General features: G+C 45.1%; 7 protein-coding genes and 1 pseudogene across 12 annotated transcripts; 4 read left to right on the top strand and 4 right to left on the bottom strand.

Moving 5' to 3' along the window:
• Positions 1–689: 689 nt before the first annotated feature.
• On the bottom strand, positions 690–2,166 carry CR43385 (annotated as a pseudogene).
• A 4,383-nt stretch (positions 2,167–6,549) lies between these two features.
• CG15221 (uncharacterized protein) lies at positions 6,550–18,921 on the bottom strand. Its single transcript, NM_001103487.3, has 4 exons — positions 18,729–18,921; positions 8,456–8,983; positions 7,727–8,383; positions 6,550–7,665 (listed from the first exon to the last, which is right to left on the bottom strand). Exons 1-4 carry the CDS (start codon positions 18,769–18,771, stop codon positions 7,256–7,258), a joined length of 1,638 nt encoding a protein of 545 aa, NP_001096957.1. The 5' UTR covers positions 18,772–18,921; the 3' UTR covers positions 6,550–7,255.
• Positions 9,272–16,777, top strand: inaF-A. The gene is made up of 2 exons (NM_001103490.2): positions 9,272–9,570; positions 15,803–16,777. Exon 1 carries the CDS (start codon positions 9,273–9,275, stop codon positions 9,540–9,542), a length of 270 nt encoding a protein of 89 aa, NP_001096960.1. The 5' UTR covers position 9,272; the 3' UTR covers positions 9,543–9,570; positions 15,803–16,777.
• On the top strand, positions 10,397–18,499 carry inaF-B. The gene is made up of 2 exons (NM_001169255.1): positions 10,397–10,812; positions 15,803–18,499. The coding sequence occupies exon 1, from the start codon at positions 10,505–10,507 to the stop codon at positions 10,748–10,750; it is 246 nt and encodes an 81-aa protein (NP_001162726.1). The 5' UTR covers positions 10,397–10,504; the 3' UTR covers positions 10,751–10,812; positions 15,803–18,499.
• inaF-C lies at positions 11,402–16,777 on the top strand. The gene is made up of 2 exons (NM_001103489.2): positions 11,402–12,016; positions 15,803–16,777. Exon 1 carries the CDS (start codon positions 11,521–11,523, stop codon positions 11,941–11,943), a length of 423 nt encoding a protein of 140 aa, NP_001096959.1. The 5' UTR covers positions 11,402–11,520; the 3' UTR covers positions 11,944–12,016; positions 15,803–16,777.
• inaF-D lies at positions 14,068–18,499 on the top strand. The gene is made up of 2 exons (NM_001103488.2): positions 14,068–14,578; positions 15,803–18,499. The coding sequence occupies exons 1-2, from the start codon at positions 14,353–14,355 to the stop codon at positions 16,636–16,638; spliced, it is 1,062 nt and encodes a 353-aa protein (NP_001096958.1). The 5' UTR covers positions 14,068–14,352; the 3' UTR covers positions 16,639–18,499.
• Positions 18,922–19,312: 391 nt separating the features above from the next.
• On the bottom strand, positions 19,313–22,922 carry Tango10 (Transport and Golgi organization 10). 3 transcript variants are annotated; one of them, NM_001272532.2, is made up of 5 exons: positions 22,635–22,922; positions 22,140–22,583; positions 20,984–21,968; positions 20,759–20,916; positions 19,313–20,633 (listed from the first exon to the last, which is right to left on the bottom strand). In NM_001272532.2, the coding sequence occupies exons 2-5, from the start codon at positions 22,503–22,505 to the stop codon at positions 20,379–20,381; spliced, it is 1,764 nt and encodes a 587-aa protein (NP_001259461.1). In that variant the 5' UTR covers positions 22,506–22,583; positions 22,635–22,922; the 3' UTR covers positions 19,313–20,378. The 3 variants fall into 3 exon arrangements, with proteins under 3 accessions (NP_001259461.1, NP_727555.1, NP_572743.1); NM_167302.3 differs by having other exon boundaries at positions 22,140–22,922; NM_132515.3 differs by having other exon boundaries at positions 22,140–22,683.
• A 350-nt stretch (positions 22,923–23,272) lies between these two features.
• prtp (pretaporter) lies at positions 23,273–26,411 on the bottom strand. 4 transcript variants are annotated; one of them, NM_001201654.2, is made up of 4 exons: positions 26,347–26,411; positions 25,903–26,117; positions 24,397–24,799; positions 23,273–24,335 (listed from the first exon to the last, which is right to left on the bottom strand). In NM_001201654.2, the coding sequence occupies exons 2-4, from the start codon at positions 26,091–26,093 to the stop codon at positions 23,679–23,681; spliced, it is 1,251 nt and encodes a 416-aa protein (NP_001188583.1). In that variant the 5' UTR covers positions 26,094–26,117; positions 26,347–26,411; the 3' UTR covers positions 23,273–23,678. The 4 variants fall into 4 exon arrangements, with proteins under 4 accessions (NP_001188583.1, NP_001188584.1, NP_001259460.1 ...); NM_001201655.2 differs by having other exon boundaries at positions 26,353–26,411; NM_001272531.1 differs by lacking the exon at positions 26,347–26,411 and adding an exon at positions 24,933–25,177 and having other exon boundaries at positions 25,903–26,155.
• Positions 26,412–26,424: the final 13 nt, after the last annotated feature.

The following is a 26,424-nucleotide window of genomic DNA, read 5'->3' as shown; positions in this document are numbered from 1 at the left end:
AACCTGGCAACTTGCATTTATGGCCAAGTCGCGTGTTTGTTTGCTGCTGCCAATCTGGCCTCCTGGAATTGAGTTTATTGTGCCACAGCGGCGTGCTTTGGATTGTCGCATCAGCTTAATTAGAATTCGAAGTAGTTAACGGTGCATTTAATGCGCTCCAAAACGGATCAAATGCATTTGCACCGCTACCACTCACTTCTCCATCTACTTGGCCCCGTATCTGTGCAAAGATCTGTTCTATTTATCTGCTCTTCGCAGACTAATGAACCAAGTGCCAAGTGACGAAAGTTGTCATAACATTTCATTTGCTGCCTGTCGCATTGCCACACGGTTTAATGGTGGCAATGTGGCCAGTAAAAGATGTCAAAACAGTATGCTAATAAACGTGCTTTTGGCACTCTTATCCTCGCATTATCTGTCTGGCTTGTATCGAACATCGTCGTCTGGCTTGTTTAATTAATAAGCACATACTTTACATCCTTTGATTTAAGTTTGCTGGGGAATCTGATATTAAAAGCTTTATGGCCAGATAAAGACCACCAATAGTTGACTGCCTTATAAGATACAACGTGACCACAATTTCTTTTAAGAATCCTTACAGAGCAAGCTTACTCAACTATATTCTATTCTATATCTTACCCACTAAGTTTAGTAGTTTCAATAAAATATAGATAATGTGTGTAACTCACCGATAAGTTGTAATCTTTCCGAAGGTCAAGACACAGCTGAGTGTGTTACAGCTGCTCTGGACTCCTTATATTTCCGTTCTTTTGTGAAATCCCGGCTCTGCGTTTGGCAAATGCATTAAAATGTGAGTGAGGCACAAACAACAACAAAAAAAATAGCTAAATGGTGTAGCATAAAAATGTACAAAGCTGAGGAGGACAGAAGTGAAATCGGAACAGAACGGACCAAACCGAACCGGACCGCCTAACACGTAACGCAAATAAAGAAGAATCATCATCGTCATCAGAGACTTTTCAGTCCGAGTGAAGTCCGTGCTCATGGCGACTGATTGATGATTAGTTGCCATTTGACAGGTGTATGCGAGTTGTGCGGGGTGGCCGGGGACAGGGTGTGTGGGGGGGGGGGGGGTTAGAGAATTGGGGGCTTTGGAGTTCGGTCAATAAATAGTGCACCTGCTGGGCGTGTGGGAATACGATCCGCCAGATGACGTTGCTCTTTTTTATGGAACTCTAGCGTCTCGCGTCTCGTCTTCTTGGTACGTGTGATTGTTATGACTAACTATTATTATGTATGATTGTTATATTTTCCACACGGGAAAAACTTTGGAAAGTGCCAGCCGCCAAGGCGCAGTGCATGCAATACCTTTGATTTTGATTTCGATTCTGGCCAGGCTGAGAAGACACCACTCTGCTGGCAAGAGGTGCAGCAGAAGAATCAGTGGCAAAAGACGTGGACGCAGGGGCGCACAAGAAGCGGAGGCAACAAGCCAGCCGCATTTGTGCTAATTGGGAAAATTAGAAAGCATGAAATGCTCGGCTGCATTTGCTGTCTAGCTGGTTAATCGGCTCCACTGTCGGTCCAAGAAGACGAGGCAGAAGATGCTGGAAAGACTAAGATTGGATGTTTCACAGAACTCAAGCAATGCAATTGGCTCTGCGGAGAGAGGAATACGAATAAGATGCAGGAATGACAGATCCTGGATAAAGTCTTCACAGGAAGCAAAAGAAATAGACTTAAGATGTTGGAAAGCCGTGGACTGGCTTCTCCAAAGAATAGAATAAGTTTCTGGTTGCAAATCGTGGATATTTCACACAACTCTAAATTCAAATTGGCAATATGACAAAAACAAAAAAATTATTTGCTTTTGGATGGAAGAAACACTCACTTCGCGGGAACGTTTCTTCTCAACTCTCTTCTCGTTCTTTCTCGGTATCTTGCTAAGCTTAAGCAAGTAACGGTAACAGGCAGTGGCAACAACAAGAACAATAAAAAAAAATTGCACTAACACTTGTAAGCACTTCGGGTGGTGTTACTTATTTGATTTTCTATTTTATTTGAAATTTATTTATTTTATCAACATTTGTTGTAGGCGCGACTGGGCAGCACACTGGGCATCGGATCACGGATCACGATCACCGATCACGACCGTTAGCAGCAGCAGCACGTGTGGACTCGGCGAGCGACGAACGCGAAATACGCGAGCCAGCCAGGCGATACTTTCTTTGGCCTCGTAATGTAACTGTCGGGAACAGCAGCCGCAGCAGCAGCCGAAGAAAGAGGCAACAGCAGCAGCAGCACAAGAAGAAGAAGAAGCAGCAGCACAAGCACAGAAGAGTGAGCAAAAGAGAAAGGGGGAGAGAGGCAGCGCAAGAAGCTGGCAAAGCTAGACACGCACACACACACACACACACACACAAGCACACTGAGAGAGTAGCTCTGCCTGCGCCGACTGCGACTGCGCAACGAGCTTTTTACACCTGCGTTGGCAGCTGCGCAAATGAGCACAGCTCAGCCAGAACTTGTTGTTGTTATTGTTGCGATTGTTGTTGTTGTTGTTGGTGGCGCTAATCAAGCGGCCTAATGACATAGAATAGCCTGCCAATTAGACGACCAATAAAAAGAAACTTACATCTAGCACTTCAATAAAAATACATTCGAACGCCCACTCAATCAGCAGAAGATCGCGAGATTTTGAAAACTCCTCCTGCAGGAAAATGGCAACGCAGTGGAAAGCTGGCAGCGCAGCCGACGTTGACGTCGGGAATTTGGCGCACTTGAACTTGAACTTTCGGCGCGCTCGTTTCGTAGAGAAGCTTTCGACTTAATGGATACCCCTAAGTGTTCCCCATACATTAAATGATTGCATTATGAAACACGTAATAGGATTATAAGAAAATCTCGATGAATTTGAAGCTTATATTTATTTAAAATAATTTAATTATGAAACGTAAAAAACTCTTCAAAAGTAATAATTAAAATGTAAACACCTTGATACCATTCATGAAAAGTATAACGATTAATAACAACTTCATACCTTATCCGAAAAATACTGCACGCATGCAGGGCGAAATATTGTAGCCAGCTTTTCAGGTGGGCAAGGTGCATAAGTTAGCGTTTTGGGTCTGGGAACCGATCTGCCGGCTCATAACGGTTAAACAGTTTTCGCCCGTCGTTGACAACTAATCAAGATGGGAACAGAAGTTGATCAGAGCTGATTTGAGCAATAAACAAAAAAAAAACAAAATCCGTTTCCTCTTGCGATCTTAAGCTCTATCTCTCTTTAGCACACATCGGAATTGGCAAGCTTACACATACATTTGCACGCCAAGAATCTGCAACGGTTTCCATGCTGGCTCTTCTTTTCCTCGTTCTTCTTCTTCCTCTTGGTCTTCTACTTGGCAGCTGCTTTTCTCCATATTTGTTGTTAGTGTTTGAGAGGCTGCTCCTCGCTCCACACTCGCTCTCTCGTTCTCCCTGTCTCTCTCCGTCTCTTTCCCACGTGCTGGGTCTATCTCTCTTTGTAGACTGGGCGCATTTAAACGGTAAACATCATGAATGCATTTGGAAAGTGGTTGTGTTGTGGTTCGTGGTGTTTGCATTTTGCATTTCTTCGCATTCTTTTCTGTTTATGTGGCTGTTGCTGTGTGTTGCATCGCACAATTGTGCCAACAACAAGGCGGAGAAATGTGAAGAGCCAGAAGAATCAGAAGAGCCAGCGGCAGAAGCAGAACAACAGCAACGGTAATACCCACCGAAGACGGCGTTTTCATTTCTGAGAATTGATTGGCCGTCGGGCCTACATACTCCACACGCCACTGCGACTGCCTCTTCCAGAGTCTCGGCTGCCACATCGGGTTTTTTATTTAGTACCCTCTTCTTTTGAACACCTGGGAGCATGATGTCTTTAGCGGAAGAAAGTGGAAGAATCCCTGGGCTTCAGAAGAATGTGAGCTAACAAACCTCCTTAAATTTAAGTTTCCTTAAGCGAACTAGTTTATCCGACTTTCTTACCATTTTATATTCGTACTTTTGCGAGTTTTCCTTGAAATTAATTTATAAAAAGATATTTTACAATACTTCCACTTGAATTCTTCATTAATAAACCAAATTCGTTTAAAACAACATATTCTAAACTGTTTTAATTAATCAATTGTAAAAAGTATTACATACATTAATTTGAAGTGGTAATGCTAAGTATAATCCAGTTCGAAAAGGTAGCCTCAATCTTTTGGACTGCTTTTTTTTGTGCCTTGATGCATTCCTTTGGATTCAGTACCGCTGCTGCAGCAGCACCTGTCGTAGCTACTTCTCCCAGGCCAGACTGGAGCTGATGTTGTTGTTGTTGCTTCCACTGAGGCCATTGCGATTGTGATTAAATAACGTTTGACTTGGCGGGCGTCCTCCTGATCGTTCCACCAAACCACCTCTTGGCCCGCTTCATTAGCTCAACATGGGAGTCAGGGCAACAAAGTTGTTTCTGTCCCAACTCTTCAAGTGCGATTCTCCGATTCTCTGATTCTCTGATGCTCCGTTCGCAATCGCTTTCTCGTTCTCATTCCCATTCCACGCATGTGCAGTCCACTTTTGAATTTGGCGTCTGTCGCCGTCTCAGTTGCTCGTTCTTTCTTCCCACTTGGCGTGTTAGCTATCGCCATCGCCCGTTTCAAAGACATCCATCGGCACACTTTGTCCGCCCGCTGCCTCACCACCTCCTTGGCCATAAGACATACCTGGTCGGGAGGTGGACCAACTCATACTGTCCCCTCCTTCACCGTATTCCTGCTCCCCTCCGTTCTGTCATCATTGTAATTCCTCAACGCACTTCTAAAACTGCCTCTAAATCCATCTCTGCTCCGACTGCTGTTCCTATTGCTGCTGTCTACACTCACAGAAATCTATTGGCATTCTACACTAAAATGTAACTCACATTTGAAAAGAAATTATATTCTTCTAAACGGGTAAAAAGAACTTTTCGTACACTAATTTGGACCCATGAAAGCCATTTCATTGTATTGATTTAATCTATAACTTAAATTTGCTATTAACATTTCCTTTAGTGCATTTCCTCTTTTTGTACGCTGCCTCCTTGGTCGCCAAGTGCCAATTTGGCTAAGTCGGCTATTTAACTATTTTTGTCACTCGCCGGCAAATGCTGCTCCATTTGGGGCGTGTGCGATGTTTATAACCTCCATGAGCTCACCTGGTCCGGACGGACTTGTGCCCAGCACCTGTAACTCCAATGGATGTCTCAAGTCATTTGACACCAGCAACAAAGAAACCAAGCATCGTGACCCAGAAGTAAATAAAGCTGTCTTCGCGGACAGACTCTTTCATTGTCATCGCCATTAGGAACCATCATCGCAAGTGTTGTTGCTATTACCGCGGCATTTGTGACTGGAGAAGGTGACTGATACCACCACCGAGTTAATGTCGATGCTAATTTGCCAGCATTATGGGTTAGTGGGCCGGTCGATGGGCCTCAGCAAGATGGATGCCTGTCAACGAGTATTCATTTGCCTCATTTGGTGACCCCGTCCCAAATCATTGAAATTAAAGATAATAATTAAAGATATTCTTATTGCAAGTGATCCCGAAGAACTACACCAGTTCCTGCAAACAGGTGACCCCGATGAGAAGGATATCTGATTAATTCTGTAGTTAAAGATAGCCTCTGCTGTTTACATGGTTTAATTTGTTAGAATGAATCGAATGAAATCGTTGTTTCCCCTATGGTGACCTCATGCCACCTCCACAATTGGGCGGCGGACAAGGCGTTGTGGGTTGGCTGGACTGTGTACTGGATTCCCAGATAGCCTCCACAGATGGCTCATCGGTGATGTTGATCGCCGGCAGATGGCAATGGCAATGGCAATGCCGTTGGCTAATGGAACTGGCATTGGGACCAGAACGAAGACGAAACTGAGACTCCGACGATGGACACTGGAGTACCGAAACGAAGACTGGAGAAGTGAAGAACTGAAGACTGGGCATTGGAGACTGGAGACTGGGGACTGGCAGTTGTTAGGTGGTTATCTGGCCAATGCCATATAAGTCGAGAAATGCGCAGTTAGGCAATCAATGGCCGGCGATCCGGCAATCCGGCGATCTTGGCTTGGGCCCAGGGATTGTGGCGGAGGTAATCGGAATTGGACTTGCAGTTGGAATCGGCGTTAGGAATCCGCAATGACACTGTCTCATAGTCTAGCCGTCGGTTGGCTCGGCTGTGGCAACGTGTGTGTTATGATTGGCAACGGTTTGTTGCTTGGCCAGCTAGCTAGCTTGGCTCTTTGGCTATTTGGCTGCTTACCTGGTTACCTGTTCACTTGCTCGGTTGCCCATTTCCTACCTGATCGGCGGGTTGGAGGTGCCGCCACAGACGCAGGCGCAGACTGTGACCAGCCGGCGGAGCAAATACCGTTTTGCTGAATAAATACAAACAAAATAAAAGAGGCGCACAACAACACTGGCCGACAAGTGGGCAAGAACTCGTTGAAGAGCTCGACTATGCTATGCCCTGTAAAAGATACGTTTTAACTGCAGTAAAGCCACGAATGATCGTTACTCTCTTGAGCGAAAAAGTCTACGGACAAAACTAATGCTTTCAATTTATTTAAATGATATAGGTATAACTTTATTTGGCAGAATAATAGTATTTATCATTGTGACAAGTGACAAATATGCCGCACAAGCCTCATGCTACCTTGAGTAGCAGTTGAAGTTGAAGTTGGTGATGCGACGGCACTTGGAATGCGTTTAGTCTTCCTCAATCCCGTGACCACCGCCTCCTGCGCCCAGCGACGAATGCGTGGAATGTTAATGCAGCTACTTCTACTTGTGCCTGTTGCCTCGGTGACAACATCCATCGCCACTGGCGGAGGAATGGGCACAAACATTTACCTAATCCATTTCCCATTTCCAAGGCGGCTGCTCTTGTTCCCGTTCTCGATTCCTTAGCCATTTGGGTGTAACTTCTTTTTTTACCATCACCACAACTCTGCATTACAAATAGTTTAATCTAATATTTAAATGTGTTTTTTTTTTAAATACACTGAATATTTCAGCGTGGAACTTACAAAAGTGCTACATTTTATAAAGCTTACGTGTACTCTACTTTTGACTATAATAATGTTAAATGTATATTTAATCATTAAAAAAAAAAGTAGTTTAGAAAGTCTATACATTAAATATACAGTATTTAAGAAAACGAAAATATTTAGAATGATGTATGATGGATAAGATGTTAAATGAATGTTCTGTATGAAGCCTCTCTTCTTAACGGTGCCTAATCCTACTTGGAGTTAATAGCAAAAATGGGACTAGTGGTGGCAGTCACAATGGCCTTTGCTGTGGCAGATGGCTTCTTCTGCTGGCTGCGTGCCTTCTCCGGCAGGAAGTAGCCCAAGGTGCAGAGCAACACCACCAGGGCCAATAGGGCCCAGAAGATCGGATCGCAGCTGGCGAAGAGCAGGCGACCAAGGATATTGCTGCCCACCACAGCGCCCAAACGACCCACCATCATGATGAAGCACATGCCCATGGCATTGATATGCGTCGGATAGAATTCCATGGCTATGGTGCTAACCAGGCCGCCGCAATTGCCAATGGCCATCACAACGGTCAGGGCGATCACCACCAGGGCGAACTGCTCCACATAGTGCAGTGCCACCAAACAGATCATGGTCAGAACCATCCAGGCCACTGAAATGGACAAGGATTAGTAGGGGATTGGCAATAATTGCGCTCTTTTTTGGCTACTCACTCAGCAGATTCTTTTTGCCCATATAGTCGATGATGTAGGCAAAGATCAGGTAGATCACCACGAAGCAGGCGGCGATAATGATCATCACCTGGTATGTGGAGGTGTCCACTTCCACCGAGCAGCTCGACGCCTCATCCTCTGAACTAGAATTAATATTAAAACCCTGCAGGACAGTGCAGAGTAGCGTATTTTCGCCATTACGTGTGCCCAGCTCATCCAGGATGGTTGGGAACCACATAAAGATGCCCTGGGCCAGGAAATAGATGATGAACTGGATGCAACAGATGTTCAGGGTGTGCCAAAGTCGCGCGCGATAGAATAGCGGAACTGTCTGGTGCCAAACGAGGCGCACTGCGTCCAGGAAACCATGGACATCGGACAAGCTGACGCCACCGCTTTCCAGAGCCACTTCCTTAACCGGATACTCCGAGGGATCTCGGCCAGAGTTATTGGCAAAAATGGAGCGCAAAACTTCCAGCGACTCATCGCCACGTCCCTGGACCAGCAAATATTTGGGCGTTTCGGGCAGTGCGCTAATCCCCACCAGAGCCAGCAGAGGAATGGACACATTGGCCAGAAGAAGAACGCGCCAGGACGAGAAGTGCATACCCAAGACAATGGTCTCGATACGCAGTGGTAAAATACCAATCGCCATAGCTAAAAGAACATTAAAAGCAATTCCAAGTAGTTTTTAGGTAATTAACTTTAACCTTTTCAATAGTAACTCACCTGGCGCAAAGATCATGGCCATGCAAAGGAATCCGGACAGCAGGGTCACATGCCTGATCCTCGATCCCGTGCCATGGAACTCACCGCACAAACTGAACACACACGCCTGTCCGCCGGAAATGAAGAAGCCCGTCAGGAAGCGGAACACGATCAGCATCCAGATGTTCACCGAGAAAGCGGAAACGATGGAGCACACGGAACTGATGCACAGGGCGTATCGCAATGTGGTTGCCCGACCCCAAGTGTCGGCCAGAAAGCCCATGGCATGTGAGCTCAGTACGACGCCCAGGAATCCGGCCGACGCCAGGATGCCCTGCTGGTTTAGCGTCGGTTGAAGATCGCATTTCATCTGGTTCATGATTAGGCTAACGCCCATAATTTCCACCATCACGCCCATAAAGCACAGTCCACAGATGAGCAGCAACTTGTAGTGGAAGCGGCCCACTCCCGTCAGCGTGATGGCCTCCTCGAAAGTGTGGGGGCGGGGCTTCTCCGACAGGTTCTCCTCGCGGCCCCCCTCCATGTTTGCTATACAGAGAGAAAATGTTTGTTGTGCCATAATTATTGAGAATATTGCTTTTTTGTATGGGTCTATCTAAAAATTTCAAATAACAAATATGTCCTGCATGCATGAGGTATTTATGTATCTTAAAGTTTACTTAACTTTAACTGATTTTGTTTTTTCTCAGTTTACCAATCAAATGGAATCAGTCAATCAGTGTCATTCAAAGTGAAACCCTTGAGTTTATGGAATAATTAAAGTTTTAACCAAGCATTTCGCTTGGCAGGGAATCGCGAGCTCAGTTGGCGTTTAATCATGGCCTCGTCCACTTTGGATTTGGGTGAAAAGCCGGAGGAAAATGATGACGTGCGCCTGCCCAAGGAGCAGCAACCACCAGCCTTCTTCGAATCGAAGACCTTCCGGATAATTTCGATCTTTCTGTATCTGGGCGGGATCAGTGGCCTGGGAATGGTGCTGGCCCTCTACTATCTCATGTTCTTCGACTCCAGCATGCCGGACATTCATCTCAAGTTTCCCGTCTCCATTGGCGGCCATCCAGTGCAGAAGGTGCACGAGTACCAGTGACCATTTGACCACTTGACCCAGCCGGGTGGTAAGTACCAGTACCTTCACAATTGCAGGCAGGGCGGGTTGGAGATGGAGGGCAGACTGCTGCTAATTGGATTTGGGAATGCTAGCAAAGGTGGGCCAAATATGGCCAAGTTGAAATCTCGACTGAAAGATACCCTTGAATATGCAATTATTTTCAAGCTACAAAAGAAGGAAATATTACAAATATTTCAAACAAAACAATTTAAAAACAATTTGGAAATGGAACCATTTAAGGGACGAATAACATGTCTATATGATTCATGAATCAAATAACTCGAATAGTTTTCAAATCTATTCGAAAGTCAAAAATCACTATGAATGAACTAAAATATTCTAGAAGATTTTCAATTCGATTATATCTTATAGACACACTGCCCATCACCATCGTCACTTTCATTTCGCTGGCCAAACATGAATATAGAATCTGCATTTGAACGGAACGGAAAGAATAGGAGGGAAACGTATAGAAGGGGAAAGAATAAAGAATAAAGCGAAGTGGTCTCGGAATCAGGATTGGAGGAGTGACGCCTAACCGGGTCAAGTGGTCGTCGACGGCGTCGAAGAACGCAGCACGTGATGCGGATCCGATTGGAATGGGTTGCGCTCGGTTGGGATACTCAAAGTGCAACTGGCGAATCTTATTAGCGTGGCCGCCAAGACGATGAATCCACGCCCGCTCCTCCCCATCCCTTTGGGTGTCCACGCCATCCAAAAACCCAAAGAAACCGCAAAAAACCGTCGAGCGGAATGCGAAAATCGAGGAAGCACGAACAGCAAAAGAAACACAACCAAAAGACCAGATCCACGGACAGTCGGAGCAATTGCTCAATTGTGTTCAGTTCGTTCGAAGAGGCGGTTACGGTTGCGATTGGCCACCTTTTTCCATATCGCTTGGGTCATTCAGCACATTCTCGAAATAAATAAGAAGCGGCATAATGAGCGGACCGTCGGCACTGATGGCCAATCTGGCCGATGTAGTCAAGGAGGCCAAGGATGAGGAGATCCCGATGCCCAAATCGAATGACTTCTTCGAGTCTAAGACCTTCCGCCTGCTCACCCTGTTGCTCTACATGGGCGGCGTTAGCGGCATGGGCTTGACTCTGGCTGTCTACTACCTGTTCATCTGGGATTCACGCATGCCGCCGCTGCCCGTGTTCAAGCACACGCATCCGATTGGCTAGGATCGGATGGCTATCATTTAGTTAGCCATCCATCTCCCAGCGACATCAGTGACCGGAATTGGGTAAGTGGCCACGTGAAACTGGCATTTGGGGCCATTCGCATTGTGACAGTGCTGTCAGCTCGGCGATTTGTCAATTAAATCGTTGCTACCTAATTAGATTGTCACTTCAATATGCCGCACACAGAAAATATTCACTGATTTTAAATCTTGAGAAACGGCGCGAAAAAGTATGCTACAAAATTTGGCTCTTACGATCATACTATAATCATATCATAAGCAATCATAATCGCACATTAATAATTACTATACCATGTTTTTTATTTATTTAACAATTTCTGTTCAAATGAATCTTCTTCAGAAGGCTTAATGTCTGGAAAAAACAGAATATTTACCTTTATATTTTGCATTAACATTTAAACAAAAGTACTTTAATCCTATTGTGGATGTCTGTGCCGCCGCTGAAGAGATTTTATTCGGCAAAAAGCAGTCAACACTGTTTGTGGGCTTGGTTTAGTGGCTTAATTAGCCCCCGTGGCCGATATCAAAAGTTGACAGCCAGGCACAAAACTAATCCGCTTTGCTACGTGCCAACGAATCGCAGAGTTTGAACCACCAATTTCCATTTGCTCTACACTATCCACACAGCCTGGTGGGTGGAATATGGCGTCATTCGTGTGATTTTGATTTAATCGTGGTAGCGATTCCAAATCAGTAGCTGCCACATCGCGAACTGGACGGACGCGACCAGAAAAGTACATATCCGCAGTAATGTCCACTGCGTCAGAATCCGCCAGGGCGGGCCTGGGCAATGCCGCCAGCATGGCGAATCTTGCCAAGATTGTCAATCTCATCGAATCGAACGTGAAGAGCGAGGATGTGGAGGTGCTTGAGGAAGCGGTCAGGGGATCAACCGGAACCGGAAGTGGCAGCAGCGTCCGCTTGGCCAGCAGCAGTGCCCCGCGTAGAAGTGCCTGTGCCACATCGTATGTCCCCAAGTCACCGCAGCTGGAGGAGATTGTGTTCGCAGAGCCCACGTATACCGAGCGATTTGCCCGATACTTTGTGATCGTGATCTATTTGTGCGGGCTCTGCAGCCTGGGATTCTTTCTGTCCATCTACCACATCTTCTTCTGGGATTCACGCATGCCACCCGTTTACAAGGGCCAGAAGAAGGGGCCTGCCTTCGGCTAGAGCTGCCTGGTTAACACATCCACTTCATTCACCGAAATATTTCCCAACTTAGTGAAATTTCATTTGATTTTTGGTAAGAATCCCGTTCTGGCATATGTGGCGTATGCGTAATATTCGAGGATCACGCTTTTGTTACTCATACGCAATGTTGTCAGAGCATTTTTTGCTTTTACATTTTATTATGAATGGCAAACCTTCTTAGTCTAATTAATTCAAAGCCAATATCTTTCCTGCACACACATTTACTCGAGCCATGCCATTAGTTCTTATTAAGTTGATAAACCGCCCGTCTCGCCCATCGTTTCTTAGCCCAGAAACTTTTCGCCCAACAAAAGTTTAAGTTTAATTATGTGTATCCAACTCTGTATCATGCATGTTGGGGGAATAAGTTTACCCTTATTCGCTTACCAAGGCCCATAGCCCAAGTTATCCCATCGTTCCGGCTGCCCGAGCTGCTTAATCAGCTTTGTCTGCACATAAGTAAGCAGATGGATAAACCATCCTTAAACTTGCCATGGGCAAAATGGCTGGAGGGAAACGGAAGTGGGAAATGGTTGTTGGGAAGGGGGGGATGGAAAATGGCAAATGCAATAGGCCGGGCCCAAAACATTTTCGAGGCCAGAATAGGCAGGATGAGGGCTCTACCTGGCCACGTTGGCGAATTAAACTCCTTGAAGGAAACTTTGCAACAATGCTGCTCGGCAAATGTATGTGAACTTGCGTGTGAGTGTGAGCGTGTCCTACATCCTGGCCCACATGATGAATATGCATTTAAGTGCAAGTACAGTGGAGCTTTGTTTGAGCAAACGTGCGCCAGTAGAACTTTCCGGAACTAGGTTTTTTTGTTTTACCCTCGTAACCACGTAAAGTTAAAATTTACCATTTTAGCTTTTGATTAAGAACCTGCGACTTATGACTGCTCTGTTATATTTTAGAAAATACTTTGAAGTTTCGACCATAAATAGTTATTGTTTATAGGTTTTCAAGTATGATACACATACGATAAATACATATTTTTTGTTTTTGTAGCATACTTTTGGGCATTACAATCCAGTGTTTCCGTTTTGGAGTGCAACCTGTAACTGCACATGCATGTGGGTGTGTGACTGGCTATCTCTTTTCGCAGCACTTTCTTTGTGTGTGTGTGTGTGTGTGTGTGTATGGAACTTACACAACAAAATCAATGGCCAACATTGCAATACCGTTTGGCCATCTCACTCGCACGTCTGCATTTCAATTCGCCGAGCGCTGCATTCGTTTCGCTCTCTCCGTTAGCTCTCTCCTGCTCGTTCTGCCGCTCTTTTTCATTCTCTCTCTCGACTTGTCCTAGTGACCCAGTTGCAGTTTGTTAACCCCCCGAAGGCAACGGAAAACGAAGGTGTGCACGGCGGGTTAAAGGTAGGCTGTGGGGGGAGGTGGGGTTGTGTGAAAGTTTGAACGTCCTTCGCGACACCTGCGAAGGTTGCTGTCAAAGCCAGCAGTGCACCGCCACGCCCACGCCCACCAAAGGCACCCACCACCCACCGCCCACCAACAGCCCACCAGAAATTGCACAACATTTGATTTTATCGATGCGAACAATCGCCCCAATTGGCACAACAATTGATTGGCATTGAAATTATTGAAATAATGGAAAATTAATTCAAGCGCGCATTTTAATTTCCGCATGTAAATCGAACGCAAAAAGGGGAGCGCTGATTTTCGGGGGAGTGAAAACTGCACTTGACACACAAAGAGCGGCAACGTGCCGACGTGCGGTTTGTTTTTGTTTTTATTTCGCCTTCAAGGAATGCCCACGAAATAATGAAAAGAACACAAAAAAAAAGAAGCAGAAGAAACAACAATGAGCGTGGGCAGCCGAAAATGCAAATGAGCGCGAGTGAGAGAGACGGATTTTATGAATGAAATTAAAAGCGAAGATCGCCTAATGCAATGGTAAACTCCCCCAAAGGCAGCCGAAATTGCCACGAAGGAAGAAATAACCGAGTGCGAGAGAGCGATTCGCTCTCGCACGAAGCAGGAACTGCAAAAGCACGAAGGCGAAAAACGGTACCAACTCCTGCCAGAATCTCTCTCTCTGCTCTCATTTCGCTTTCACACTTTCGACGCGTCGGTTGGCAGACAAGTTTTTGCGCGCCCTTTTTTGTACTTTTAAGCTCGCCACGCATAAACAACAATAATAAATTAATTCAAATCAAATATATATCATTTACATGTAAAACTAATCGCGTGTGGCAAGCTAAGAACCGAAAAGAACTTTGCATTTATCAAACAAAAACAAAATACTAGACTATAACGGGACACTGCCAAAACAACGTGAAGAGAATTCAAATAAATTTTTAGAGGAAAGCTACCAAAATCAAGAAGAGCCATATCGAAACAATCAAAAAACAAACGATCGAATCAAAAATGAACTCGAAACACAGTTCGCTGGAGGAGAAAGTGAAACTGCCGCCCACGGAGACAATAAGCCGATGCTACCAGCCGCAGCAAAGCAACCGCAAGGTCATCCGCATCCTGACCGTCGCCGTCTATGTCCTTTGCGTTTCACTGGCGGCCATCATGCTATCCCTATACTACATCTTCATCTGGGACCCCACCATCCGGCCCTTTGTCACCAAGGCCACGCATTGCGGTAAGGCGGCGGTTAGTCAACCGTGTAATCACTGTACACTCCACATCAACGGCCAAACTGCTCCATCATAAACCGATGACTGCCAACCGGTGAACAATGACCAATGAACGGTGACCAATGACCACTGGCCATGTGACCAAAAAAGCCAGAAACCAATCACGCGCCGGGTAATTTGCGGCCAGCGGTCAATCTGGGACAAAGCCCGAATCTAGGCTACCAGAGTTAAGAGCTAGCTGTATTACGATTGCCAAGGGGATGGGGATGGGTATTAGGGTGAACGTTGGGGCTGGACTACCCATTAGTAGTTAGCCATTACCATTAGATGGGCTTCGATGGCTGGCAGGATAGGGTTGACCCTTTTCTTTTTTGAAGCCTCATTATAAAGTGCTTTTAACGGAAAGTGCAGTATGGATAAGTGTACTGCCATATCTGATTCAAAGAAGTGACAGTTATTAAAGTTTTTTTTTTCCTTTTTAAATTGATGGTTATATGCATGCGAAATAGTAAAGGGTCTGAATGTAATTGTTCTTCAGCTTACTACCAAGCATTCTGTAGTTGTTATTACGTTGAAATAGAATTTGCCCAAATTTCTTGGCAAAATATCGCAATTGGCAGCACTTTCTCAGGAAAGGACGTGAAAAAGCCGCCCACAATGCTCCACTCGCTTCGGCTTCAGCTTGTTCCGCCTCCTTCCTTCCGCTGATTCTTGGCTTTTTGTTCAGTTTTTGTAAATCAACTCGGAATTGGGTCAATGGGGTGTCATGCACACGACTACACCCGAACCACCCAAAACCAACCGAAACCACCCAGCCACCCACCGCCCTAAGCACGTTAGGGTGCAGTTTTTCTTGGTGTACTTTCCATTTGCAGTTCAATAAATCTAATTTGATGCAATTAAATGCGGAATCTGGGAGCTCAATGAAAGTTATACGCCAGAAAGCCAAACAAATTGCAATTTATGATAGCGAGAATGCACTGTTCCAGAGCTGAATGTAAGGTAATATGCTTAGTGTTCGCTTTAAAAGTTTTGCCCATTTGGAGCATCAGCTTAAATTTGAATTAAGACACAACAAGGAATATTTGAATCGTAACAGGTGTAAAAAAAGTTGGACTAAGTCATAGAAATATGATTTTGAATGAGAAACGTGTTAAGATTTCCATAAAATACTACTTATATAATAAATAACAAACTAATTAAATCCTTATGATTCCTGATTCTTGCAGATAAAATTGTGATACCCGAGAAAATAGCCATTCGCCTCCTGAACTCATCGGAAGTGACCGCGGAGCAGTTCTACAAGCACATCCTCGAGCAGTACCGCATCCTCAGCCACATGCAACAGCAGCGCCAGCAACTGCTGCAGCGCCAACATCTCCAACTGCAGCAGCTGGAGGCAAACAATCGCTTCCAGGAGGTCTTTGCCACGGCCACCATCATTCAGGCACATCCGCATCCCCATCCACATCCCAGGGAGCCGCCCAAGAAGCCGCTTTTAGGACCATATAGCCCGCAACCCGGCAACATAAGTCACGCTATGGGTGGTGATCAGTTGGATGCAGAAACGGAGCAGGGTCACATGCCTCTAATCCTGGATACCTCACCGCCGGTCGAAGTAACCGGAATGGGTCACCTGAAGCGGAAGACACATCGCGGTCACTACAAACATCATAGAGCCCGAGCCGGTGGTCAAAAGAAACTGTCCATTGCCAATTCGATGGCCAGCTCCACGCCGAGCACCACAGCCGGAGGAGATGCGTCAATGGCCACTGCGGCCACTTTGCCACATGGTTATATGGACGCTCCACTAAATCCGGCGGCAGGAACCATTGTCCAGGCACCACAACTGCAGCTATACACCTCGATGCCCATTCCACTGATCCTGAGTCCCAGCGACGAAAAGCGTCCTTCGCACCACGCCCACGGACATGTCCATGGCGAGAGGCGGAACGGGGCGCAATCCGGCGGCCGGCGAAGGACCACGACGGCATCGGTTTCTGGCTACGAGGCGCAGACCTACCTCAATCCGTTTCTCACCGGCGAGCTGATCTTCGAGAAGTAAGGGACTGCACCCAGATCAGGAAACGTCGCGGTTCATTGTTTTTTTTTTTTTTTTTTTTTAATGCATGTAGAGGGATATACACTACAGTCAAGATCGGAATTGGAGATTAGCTCATAGAAATGGTAACTGCCCAAGAAACAAAAAAAGAAATGACTAACAAATGGGCAATAATACCCTCAATACCTTGTCATACCTATTTGAATGGAGAAATAACTCAGTTAAGCTCAGTACTGGCATAAGCATGGGGAAAATATTTCAATTAATCAGTTCGAGTAGATATGTTTTCCAAATTGATAGCGATATTAGACATTTCATATTGAAATTTACAGGTACAAATATAATCTCAGTTAATGCGTAGAATGCGTTTGCAATTGAACAAATTTAACGTTTTATAGCAAGAACTTAGGAACAAAAGTTGTACTCGCTTATTCTATAATAATGTTAACTAAAGCCAAAGCAAGTAGATCGGTTGTATAACTCATTTCTGCTATAGATAAGTCTTGACTTGTATCAGTACTGAGCTATAAATTGGTCCATATATACGTAGCCAGGCCTGGCCACATATAGAGGTTAATAAACGTTATGTACTGCAAAAGGATAGTTGAAACCATAGCTAAACGATAGTCGATGTACCAACCACACTCCACTCCAATCCAATCCAATCCAATCCACTCAAATCAATTCAAAACAACACACTCGTAAGGGACACACACTCACGCATAATACGGGACCCACTTCAGTAGAAAGTCACACGATATCAGCGATCACGGATCACGAATTACGGATCACGGAATACGTATCACGGATCACACAGGCGGCTCACCTCACCAAGCTCAGCAGCAAACTCACCCCACCTAGGACACTGCTTCCAGGCAGCTAGCGAACGCTACACCAACTACAATAATTAGCCAACCCTAGAGTAATCAGTTTACCAGTAAACAGTAACCAGTAACTAGTAATCAATTACCAATTACCAGTAACCCATCCAAGGAGTATACCCCCCTTGCAAACGGGGAAGCGGATAAATGTCACTAGAATTCAGCATCATCAGATTGAATCACACACAATCCTAGTCGCCTCACGCGAAGAGAACTATGTCATGATCAGATATCGGTGTATGCATTCTATATTATGTACTTCGAAATATGTAATTTATTAAGTTTTCGCTATACTTTTCATTCAAATTGGCAAAAACCAATTCAAAGGTTTTCAATATTTTCGAAAAGCATTTTAGGCTTTCTATGTAACGTATGTTTTTCAAACAAAATATTAGTTTTTGAAACTTTATTATCGGATAAACAAATGTAAGCCAAATTACAACGTTTATGATACTCCAAAGATTCGCACTATAAAGCCCACGAAAGTGGCCTAAAAATAGCTGACGCATTACCCATAGGCGCTTCGCTTCTCAAGATAAAACCTGGCGTGCTCAACTCAAGAACAAATATGTGGTTATATACATATATACATATATGGGGCATATAACCGATGTGTGACGTGACATTGGCTCGTTCTATTCACATACTTAAACACTAAATGCAAACCTATCAAAAACCAACTACACTAAGCGAAAAAGCGGCAGAGATAGTTAAGGAAAGTGGTCAAGAGAGGACGAGAGAGAGAGAGAGAGAAAGTGAAAGTGAAAGGGAGAGATAGTAAAACTGCATCTGCATCCAAAGACACGAGAATTGAATTCATCAATAATAACATACGTATAAACGATATGCATACGATATAGAATTGAATCTGTAACTGATGGGCATATACCGCATATATATCTTATATACCGCATATATCTTATATATGTATACCAAGAAAAACAAAGTCATTTTGGCAATAATAAAGCATAGCAAACAACAATAAATTAAGCAAGGTCTTTTTTTTATTCAACGAACACTGTTGCATTGGGATATTTTTACTATCATCACTTGTAAAAAAAAAAAACAGTCATTTGATCCATACGACTACGATTGTTATAGTATTTAGCATCATATATTTCACAACTTTGTTTCACACAGATTTCCATGTTATATTAGATCTCACTTAAAACCGTAGAACCCATGGGGAACCACATTGCTTCTTTCACTCACCGAACTCGCGATCGCAGTCAATCACATATCCAGGATTATCCATGATGTCCTGAAACTTCGAGGCGAAGCAAGGATTGCGTTGCGTCTGACGGCACGGTCCACGGCCAACTGATGAGCTCCGTGGGTCTGTGGACTTAGAAGTATGTCCGGGTATCCGAACGCAGAGGTACGTGCTTCAAAGTCCGATCGCAATTGTGTTCTGTAAAGCTCGGTACGGTAACACAATCGTAAACCCGGACAGAGATATCCGCACCAAAAATAAAGACGAAAACAAAAGCTGTAAATCTTGAATAAACGCCATTCACCATCTTCAAGCAAATTGCAAGTCAGTATCGTGGTGTTAAAGTTCTTGGTTAGTTGAGCTAGCAAGCTGAAAGATCGGCGATAAGACTAAGCCAAGCGATCGTAAATGATGGCATCACATAAGATCAAGGAACAACCTCCTGGGGACTGGATGTCTAGAAGGTAATGTGAAATTATAAAACAATACGTCTGATTTAAAGTAAAATAAAATCCTTTATTTATATAATCATGCATGCCTATCGTATTTTGTACTACAGGAGGTAATAAAAACATTAAGTTATAGTTTTACACACCTTTATTCCAGGTTTCTCAGAGACGTTATTTTACAAAATGACTGGTCAACGTTAGGCAATAATTTAATTAAAACCGAAATCACTAAATTATATCGTTAAATGACAGTAATTCTACACTCTTTAGTTCAGTCTAATGAAAACGCATAATAATAATAGACCACAGCTGATTTTTGAAGAGACATTTTATTTAACAACTACATTAACGCCAAGATTAAATCAATTCGATTGATGGCCGATACCTGAACCGATTCACACATCTGTGCATGTATATTCGTTATGTCTTGGCTATCTGGCTATCTGGATATCTGGATATCCGGAGACCAGAGCCCAGAGTCCCATCTAAATATGACATATTTGATGTTCCGCACTGTAGACTATATGGACAGTAGAGCACACATAAAGATAGGCCCCCGAGACGCGACATGTTGATCCCGGGCCATAAACGCACTCGTAAAAAGGGATCCAAAAGCCTAAGCGGGCGCTGTAAAACATTAAAACTGATGCCTCATGCAAACGAGATGGCAAATAGCCAAATAGTGACCCTCTCTCTCTTTCTCAGCCATGTCGTCGGCGATTTTATGGTTTTCTTTTTTAGTTTACAGTTTAACGTTTATTAGAAAAACTCCTTTCCATAGTCCATTTTCATTTGCGGTAATTCTGCGAAATGGTAAGGTGAATACAGTACCAAATGGGCGTCGTGTCCAATCAATCACTTTAATATGGCTCTGCCTACGAACTCACTCACTCAGTAACTCTCGCTGCGCCTAACTTAAAGGAAATAGTGTAATATAAAACAATAAACTAATAACAAATCATATTGCAATCGAGTTGTGATCGATTGGGGGCCGGTGTAGACCGCCAGTTAAGATCGCAAAGGTTGAGCCCATGGGATTCGCAGTCGCATTGGATTTTTACATACATACACATGTTAAATGGTAGTTTGAAATACAGTGGTGGCTGTGGATGCATGAGGTGCCTGTGGATGCGCCGGGAAGTACGGAGTGCTATAGTTGAGATGCCCACAGGACCGCTTCATAATTTGTGTTTTTTTTTTTTAGAACTGAAACGGCGGCGTATCTCGGCAGGTGTGGGAGCCCATCGGCGTGATGACCACGTGCAGGGTAAGCGTGTTGCGAGCGGTGCCCGTCAGATGGGGACTCAAGTACAGTGATGTGTGCTCCAGCTCCTCGTACGGCAGCAGGTTGTCCAGGTTGACGACGCGCGACGTATCGGAGAAGTACTCCGTACGCTCTACAACTGTGCGGATGTGCATAATCTGGTTTTGCATGCCAACGATCAGCACGGCGATCTGAAAATAGGAATAACCCATGAAAGAATATACAACTACAAATACAAAATACTACAAATACACTGGGAAACTAGCGCCAATACTCGTTGATTCCCAACAGAATATTACGGTTGCCGCTTAATCACCTTAAATCGCTCCTCTCCGATGTTTTGATGCTTGCAGGTAACCCGTAGACGCACTGTGTTCAAAGAGCAGCCTGGTACGTCCTCGCCCCATACCATTTTGGCCTTGTTATACCTAACGCCTCGCGGGAAAAACTCGATTTCCCATGTCATGCAGGGATCTGGCGATTAAGTAATCGTTAACTTATTCTGTATATCAATCGAAGTCAGCTATCGGCCACTACTTACCGTCCTCCTCAGTCTCGGCAATGTGTCGCTGCGAAAAGAAGCAGGTCACATAGTTCTTATAATCCTCGATCGCGGTAAAGTTGTGCACATCGATGTCGACGCTCCAGGTGTCGTTCCAATATAGCCGCGGCGTAAACTGCAGCTTACCCGATTCGGTGGCTCGCACCTCTCGCACCCGATCCTCATGGCCCGATTGATAGCTCATGCCGATGGCAATGCGCTCGACGAGGAACTCTTTGTGATACTCGACCAGCGGATCCATTAGCAGGTGTGAGAGCTGGCGCGGCGTCATCATGCCGAAGCGTATGTGGGACACAGTCTGTTCGATCAGTTCCATGAAACCGCCACTGCCAGTGGCCTCCATCTGTTCGCGACGATGCAGCAGCCACGTCTGCAGGATGTCAAACAATTTGTACTCGCTGGTGACAACCAGATCGTTCTGCTGCAACAGCAGTATCAGTATGGCCGGGTCCATTTCAACAAAGTCCCGCGACTCGGCAACCATCTCGAGGTTCCATTTGAGAAACCGCTTGAGTGTTTCGGTGAGATCGTTGTGGGTGGGCGTGAAGGAGAGCGTATATTGCAGCCAGGACACAAGATAACCGCTGGTGGCCGCCTTGGCCACGTGCTTGTTCATGTAGTCCACGCAGAGATCGATCAGGTCGCGTATATTGTACTTGTCGCTCAGCGCCAGCATTGGCATCACCGTCTGCAGCGTGACCTCGATTTGGCCAACGTATAGGTACTTGATGAACTGCGGAAACACCGCCGAACAGCAGGCTTCCTCGTGCAATTCGATCACGTGCTTGCTGCACTCGTTCCACTCCGGATTCATTAGCATCACCTGAAAGACGTCGCTGCTGGCACAGAGGATGACGCGGTGGGCGGGAAACTCCTTGCCGTCCACCAGTAGCACTATGTCCGACATCAGCTGTTCGGCGTACAGGTTGGCGATCTTATTGAGCACACTATTCGCATCGATCATCTAGATGGGTAAGATTTGATCAGGATTAGGGCACATTCTCCCAGGATCAACTTGACTTAATACTATGGTCTGAGCTAGTCCCCACTCATAGTGGACAAAATCAATAAATGTTGATAACACACTTGGCTGGTAATCTGGCAAATAAGATCACATTTTTGGCGTTGTACCCACCGTGCTGGCTTCATCCTGGCCTTCTTCCGTTTCGCGACACTTGCGCCGCTTGGCGTCCAGATCCTCGCTAGAATTAAGTCCTTTCGCTGGGCTCTCGCTGGTTCCATTGGCATTAGCTTGGTTATTAATGGCTGCATCACCACCTGCTGCTCCTCCAGCTGCCTCGCCAGCCAGGTCCGCAGCAGCTGCTCCGCCCCCGGGACCCCCGCCCGGACCTGCACCAGCACCTCCACCGCCAGCCCCGCATCCGCCGCCACCGCCAGCACCACCAGCACCATCAGCGCCACCAGCCGCTCCGTGCGCACCACCAACACCGCACACTCCACCGGAGACTGGCGCTGCTCCGCCGTTACCGTTGTCGTTCATCGGGAAACGGGGATATTAGGTATAGACTGGCACCCGGCTAGGGATTTGTTCTGCGCTGACAACGTGCACAAGGACAACCTACGGGACGGCTTCGTAAGGACGAGCCAAAGACACGGCAAAAAGTCTCACTTCAAATGCAAAAACAACGACAGACAGATGCAGACACGATACGATTTATATCGCAGCAGCAGTGTGCCAGGCATGGATTGCAAACAGCAGGGCAGACCGATGGCACTTCATATGCGATATATGGATGGATTCGTCGCATCCGTAATAATTGTATTCTTGTGGATCCGACAAATGCAATTTCATTTTCAGTTGTATTTTCCCGGGTTCCGCAATTTTAGATAAAAATAACACAACATTTAATTAAGTGCCATATAAATACATTTATCCATTACGTAGATCTGGCAGCCCAAATTAAAATACTTGAAACTTCCCGTTTTCGATGACTCGACTAGATCTGTAATCGATAAATTGTTATCGACAACAGCGCGCGCTGCTAAAATTTCAAATCAAAAAAACCTGTCTGCTCCACTATTAAGTGGCATCAAAATCTAAATGGATTTTAAAGTGTGTTAAACAAATATTTAAAGAACGCCAATAAGTCAGCTTAAAAATTTGCATACTCCTATTTATTCGAAAAACCCACAAACATCTGTTTTTTAGCTCTTCTCAGAACATTATATAGTGGTTTTTCCCAAACAATTATTCAAATAAACCATATTGTACAGATAATAATAAAATACTTTAAACAGCAGCCTATTGTTTTCCAATTGATATTTATTAGCTTTGTGTTGACAAATTTTCCTAAAACGTAGGCTACTCAAAATGACTTTAAAATTGAAATGTAAGTTCGCTAAATGGCTTATCATCGCGCACACAGTCCCGTGCCCCATTTACGTAAACACTAAACAAATAAGTATAAAAAAAATTCTACAAAAACAGCTAAGGAAGAGGGACAAAAACGAAAAAAAAGTAAAAGGAACTCAGATTGAATTTATCAATTTCAGCTAGCGCGTTGTCGTTTGGGTGTTGTTGGATATATTGATTAAATGCGGACTCCTCACAGAGGTTTATGCTGGAGAAAGAAAAATTACGATTACAATTAATTTGGCGGGCGATTATTTGATCATTCGACTACTGCTGATTCCCTGTGAACCGGCAGATGCTTTAGAGCTCGTCGTGGCCGAGGAACTTCTTCAGATAGGCCTGCAGCTCCGGCAGTGAGCGGCTGCCTTCGTACTCGTTCTGGCGCTGACCATTCTTGTAAAGGAAGAGAGTTGGATAGCCCTCCACCTGCTGGTCGATGCACACTTGCTTGTTCTCCGGCGCCGTGCAGTCAACCTTGGCAATTTTCACGGAACTCTGAGCCTGGTGCGTTTCCGTGGCCAGCTGCTCCCAGGTGGGTTGCAGCTTCTGGCAGTGTCCACACCACGGAGCATAGAACTTAATGAAGGCAACGCCCTCGGCAATGGCTTGGTCGAACTCGTCCTCGCCAGTCAGCTGTTGTGGAGTCAGCTTCTTGGCTGCGTCCTCCTCGCCGGCAACCTCCTCGATAACCACCTTCTCATCGCCGGCCTCGCCAGCGGTCTTCTCCAGTGGCACGCCCACCATTTTCTCCACGTACGTTTTCAGCGTGGACAGATCGCGAGCACCCGAGTACTTTTCAATCTTTTTGCCATCCTCGATCCAGAGAAGAGTGGGATACCCCTTGACCTCAAAGTCCTGGCAGATGGAACGGAACTGGGTGCAGTCGATCTTCGAGATAGTTACGGTAGGCTCTTTAATCAGCTCCTTGGCCAGGTCCTCCCACGTGGGTGCCAAACGCTGTACGAAAAGGATGCCACAGTTAGGCATTTTAGGCGAGAAGGCATTGTATTCGGCTTACCTGACAATGACTGCACCAGGGTGCAAAGAATTTGACAAAGTGATTGCCGGTGGACACGTGCTTGGCAAAGGTGTCTTCGGTAAGGTCAACCACCTTGCCAATATTAAGGTTCTCGACCTGCTCGCGCTTGACCTCGCCCAGATCCGCCTCAGCGGGTGCGCTCAGTTCCTTATTGATGAAATCGGTAATGGCGGGCAAGTCGCGAGTGCCCTTAAACTTGACCGATTCCTCTTCGCCCAGCTTAAAGAGGCGCAGTGTGGGATAGCCGGTAACCTGGTGCGTGGCGCAGAGTCCCTGGTGCTTGGTGCAGTCCACCTTGGCGATGATCACCTTGGGGTTATCCACATTCATGATCTCGGCCAGCTGTTCCCACAGCGGCTGAATACGCTTGCAATGGCCGCACCTACGATTAAAAGATGCCATATGAAATGGATACGAATTCTGTATGACGCACATCTAACAAACCATATTCAACACCTAATCTATTGCGATTAAATTGATTTTGAAATAGGAATCGATAAATCGGTCAAACTCACATTGTTTTCCCCGTCCAAATACAAAGGAACACAAAACAATGAACAGCGATAAGACTTGGCGCTTTGTCCCGAACAAAGAGTTTATCATCTGGTTGCTAGAGCCGCCGAATCGCATTTCGAGCTTCCTTAAACTCCCTCCTCTAATCGCAGGGCACTTTCTAGCATCATAATTGAACCTAATCAAATTAGCTCATAGGCATTGCGATGGCTTCTTGATAAGACGTGAGAGCCGGGCGCTATGAAAACTATAATAGTTGCCGAAATCTGGAGTATTTAGTTTGTCAATCAAGGGGGACACCAAAGCCCCTTTGATCGTCTTATCGGCGAACGTGCGATTTGCTCGACAGACATGACGAATCTTCAATTCTCCGGATCTTTAGTTTTTGACCAAATTGCCGGGGTCGCGAATTTATGTCACTCACGATCGTCAGGTAAATTTCTAACACGCCGAAATATACAAATTTTAACAAAATGTATGTTCTGGTTTTCAGATTCCAATTCTTTAGGATTTATGAGGGTACATATTTCGCTATTTTTGCAATAATATGAATTTCTCTATTGGAAATAATTGTTTTTTTAGGATTAGCAGTTCATATTATTAATACTACAAATAAAGTTGGCAATTGTAAAATTGCTAAATAAATACTTATTCACGCTTTTTAAGACCATTTAGACCATTTTTGGTGAGCTAAATTTCATTTATGTAAATACTTGTTGATTTTTAACAGGCATAGGCTAATCTGTTTCATTACAAGAAAATTGCCAGAAATTGAATGAAAGTGAAAACCAAAACACCCACTGATAATTATGTGTGCGTGGCTTGGTCACATAAAATAGACGACCTATGTGGACCGCCGCGATTCGCCGGCAAAAGTTGGCCAATTTGGGACGGCGATTTTTTATTTCGTTCAGGTTGTAAGCGCAGGGCGGAATGGAGGGGTTGAGGAACCCAAATCGAATTGCAACTCACCATGGAGCAAAGAACTTGACGAAGACATTGCCGCCGGCAATCGCAGTGTCGAAGGTTTCTGGGTCCAGTTCCACGGTGAACTGCTTGTCCTGTTTGCCGGTGTCCTCCTCCTGGGACGCACGGGTGATGGGCAGGAGGGGCGACAGGAGGAGGCCACACACGGCAACGGATAAAATGGACCTGGTCAACATGATGCACGGAACGCTTGGAGAGATCTGAAAGTGTTGGGGGACCACGTCCGGATACAAAATAAAATTTCGATGAATAGGACTAGAGATGCCAAAAAGGGCAATCGATAGACAGGCAAGGCCAGCTGATCATCGATTTAAAAAAATATACACATGTTGTTAAGGGGAACTATATATTAATAAATAACAATGAAATGGAATTATGTTCGTTTTTTTTTAAGAATTTAATTTTTAGTCACAAAAAATATATAAGTACAAGTACATCATCCTCTTCAAGTTTAAAACAGTCTGGCACCGGTAAAAGGTTAATCTGGCAACTTTGAACAACCACTTG

The sequence above is a fragment of the Drosophila melanogaster genome, chromosome X, assembly GCF_000001215.4.
Source record: "Drosophila melanogaster chromosome X".
Classification (NCBI taxonomy): domain Eukaryota; kingdom Metazoa; phylum Arthropoda; class Insecta; order Diptera; family Drosophilidae; genus Drosophila; species Drosophila melanogaster.
The sequence above is the reverse complement of the archived record's forward strand: the minus strand, read 5'-3'. Positions and strand labels throughout refer to the sequence as shown.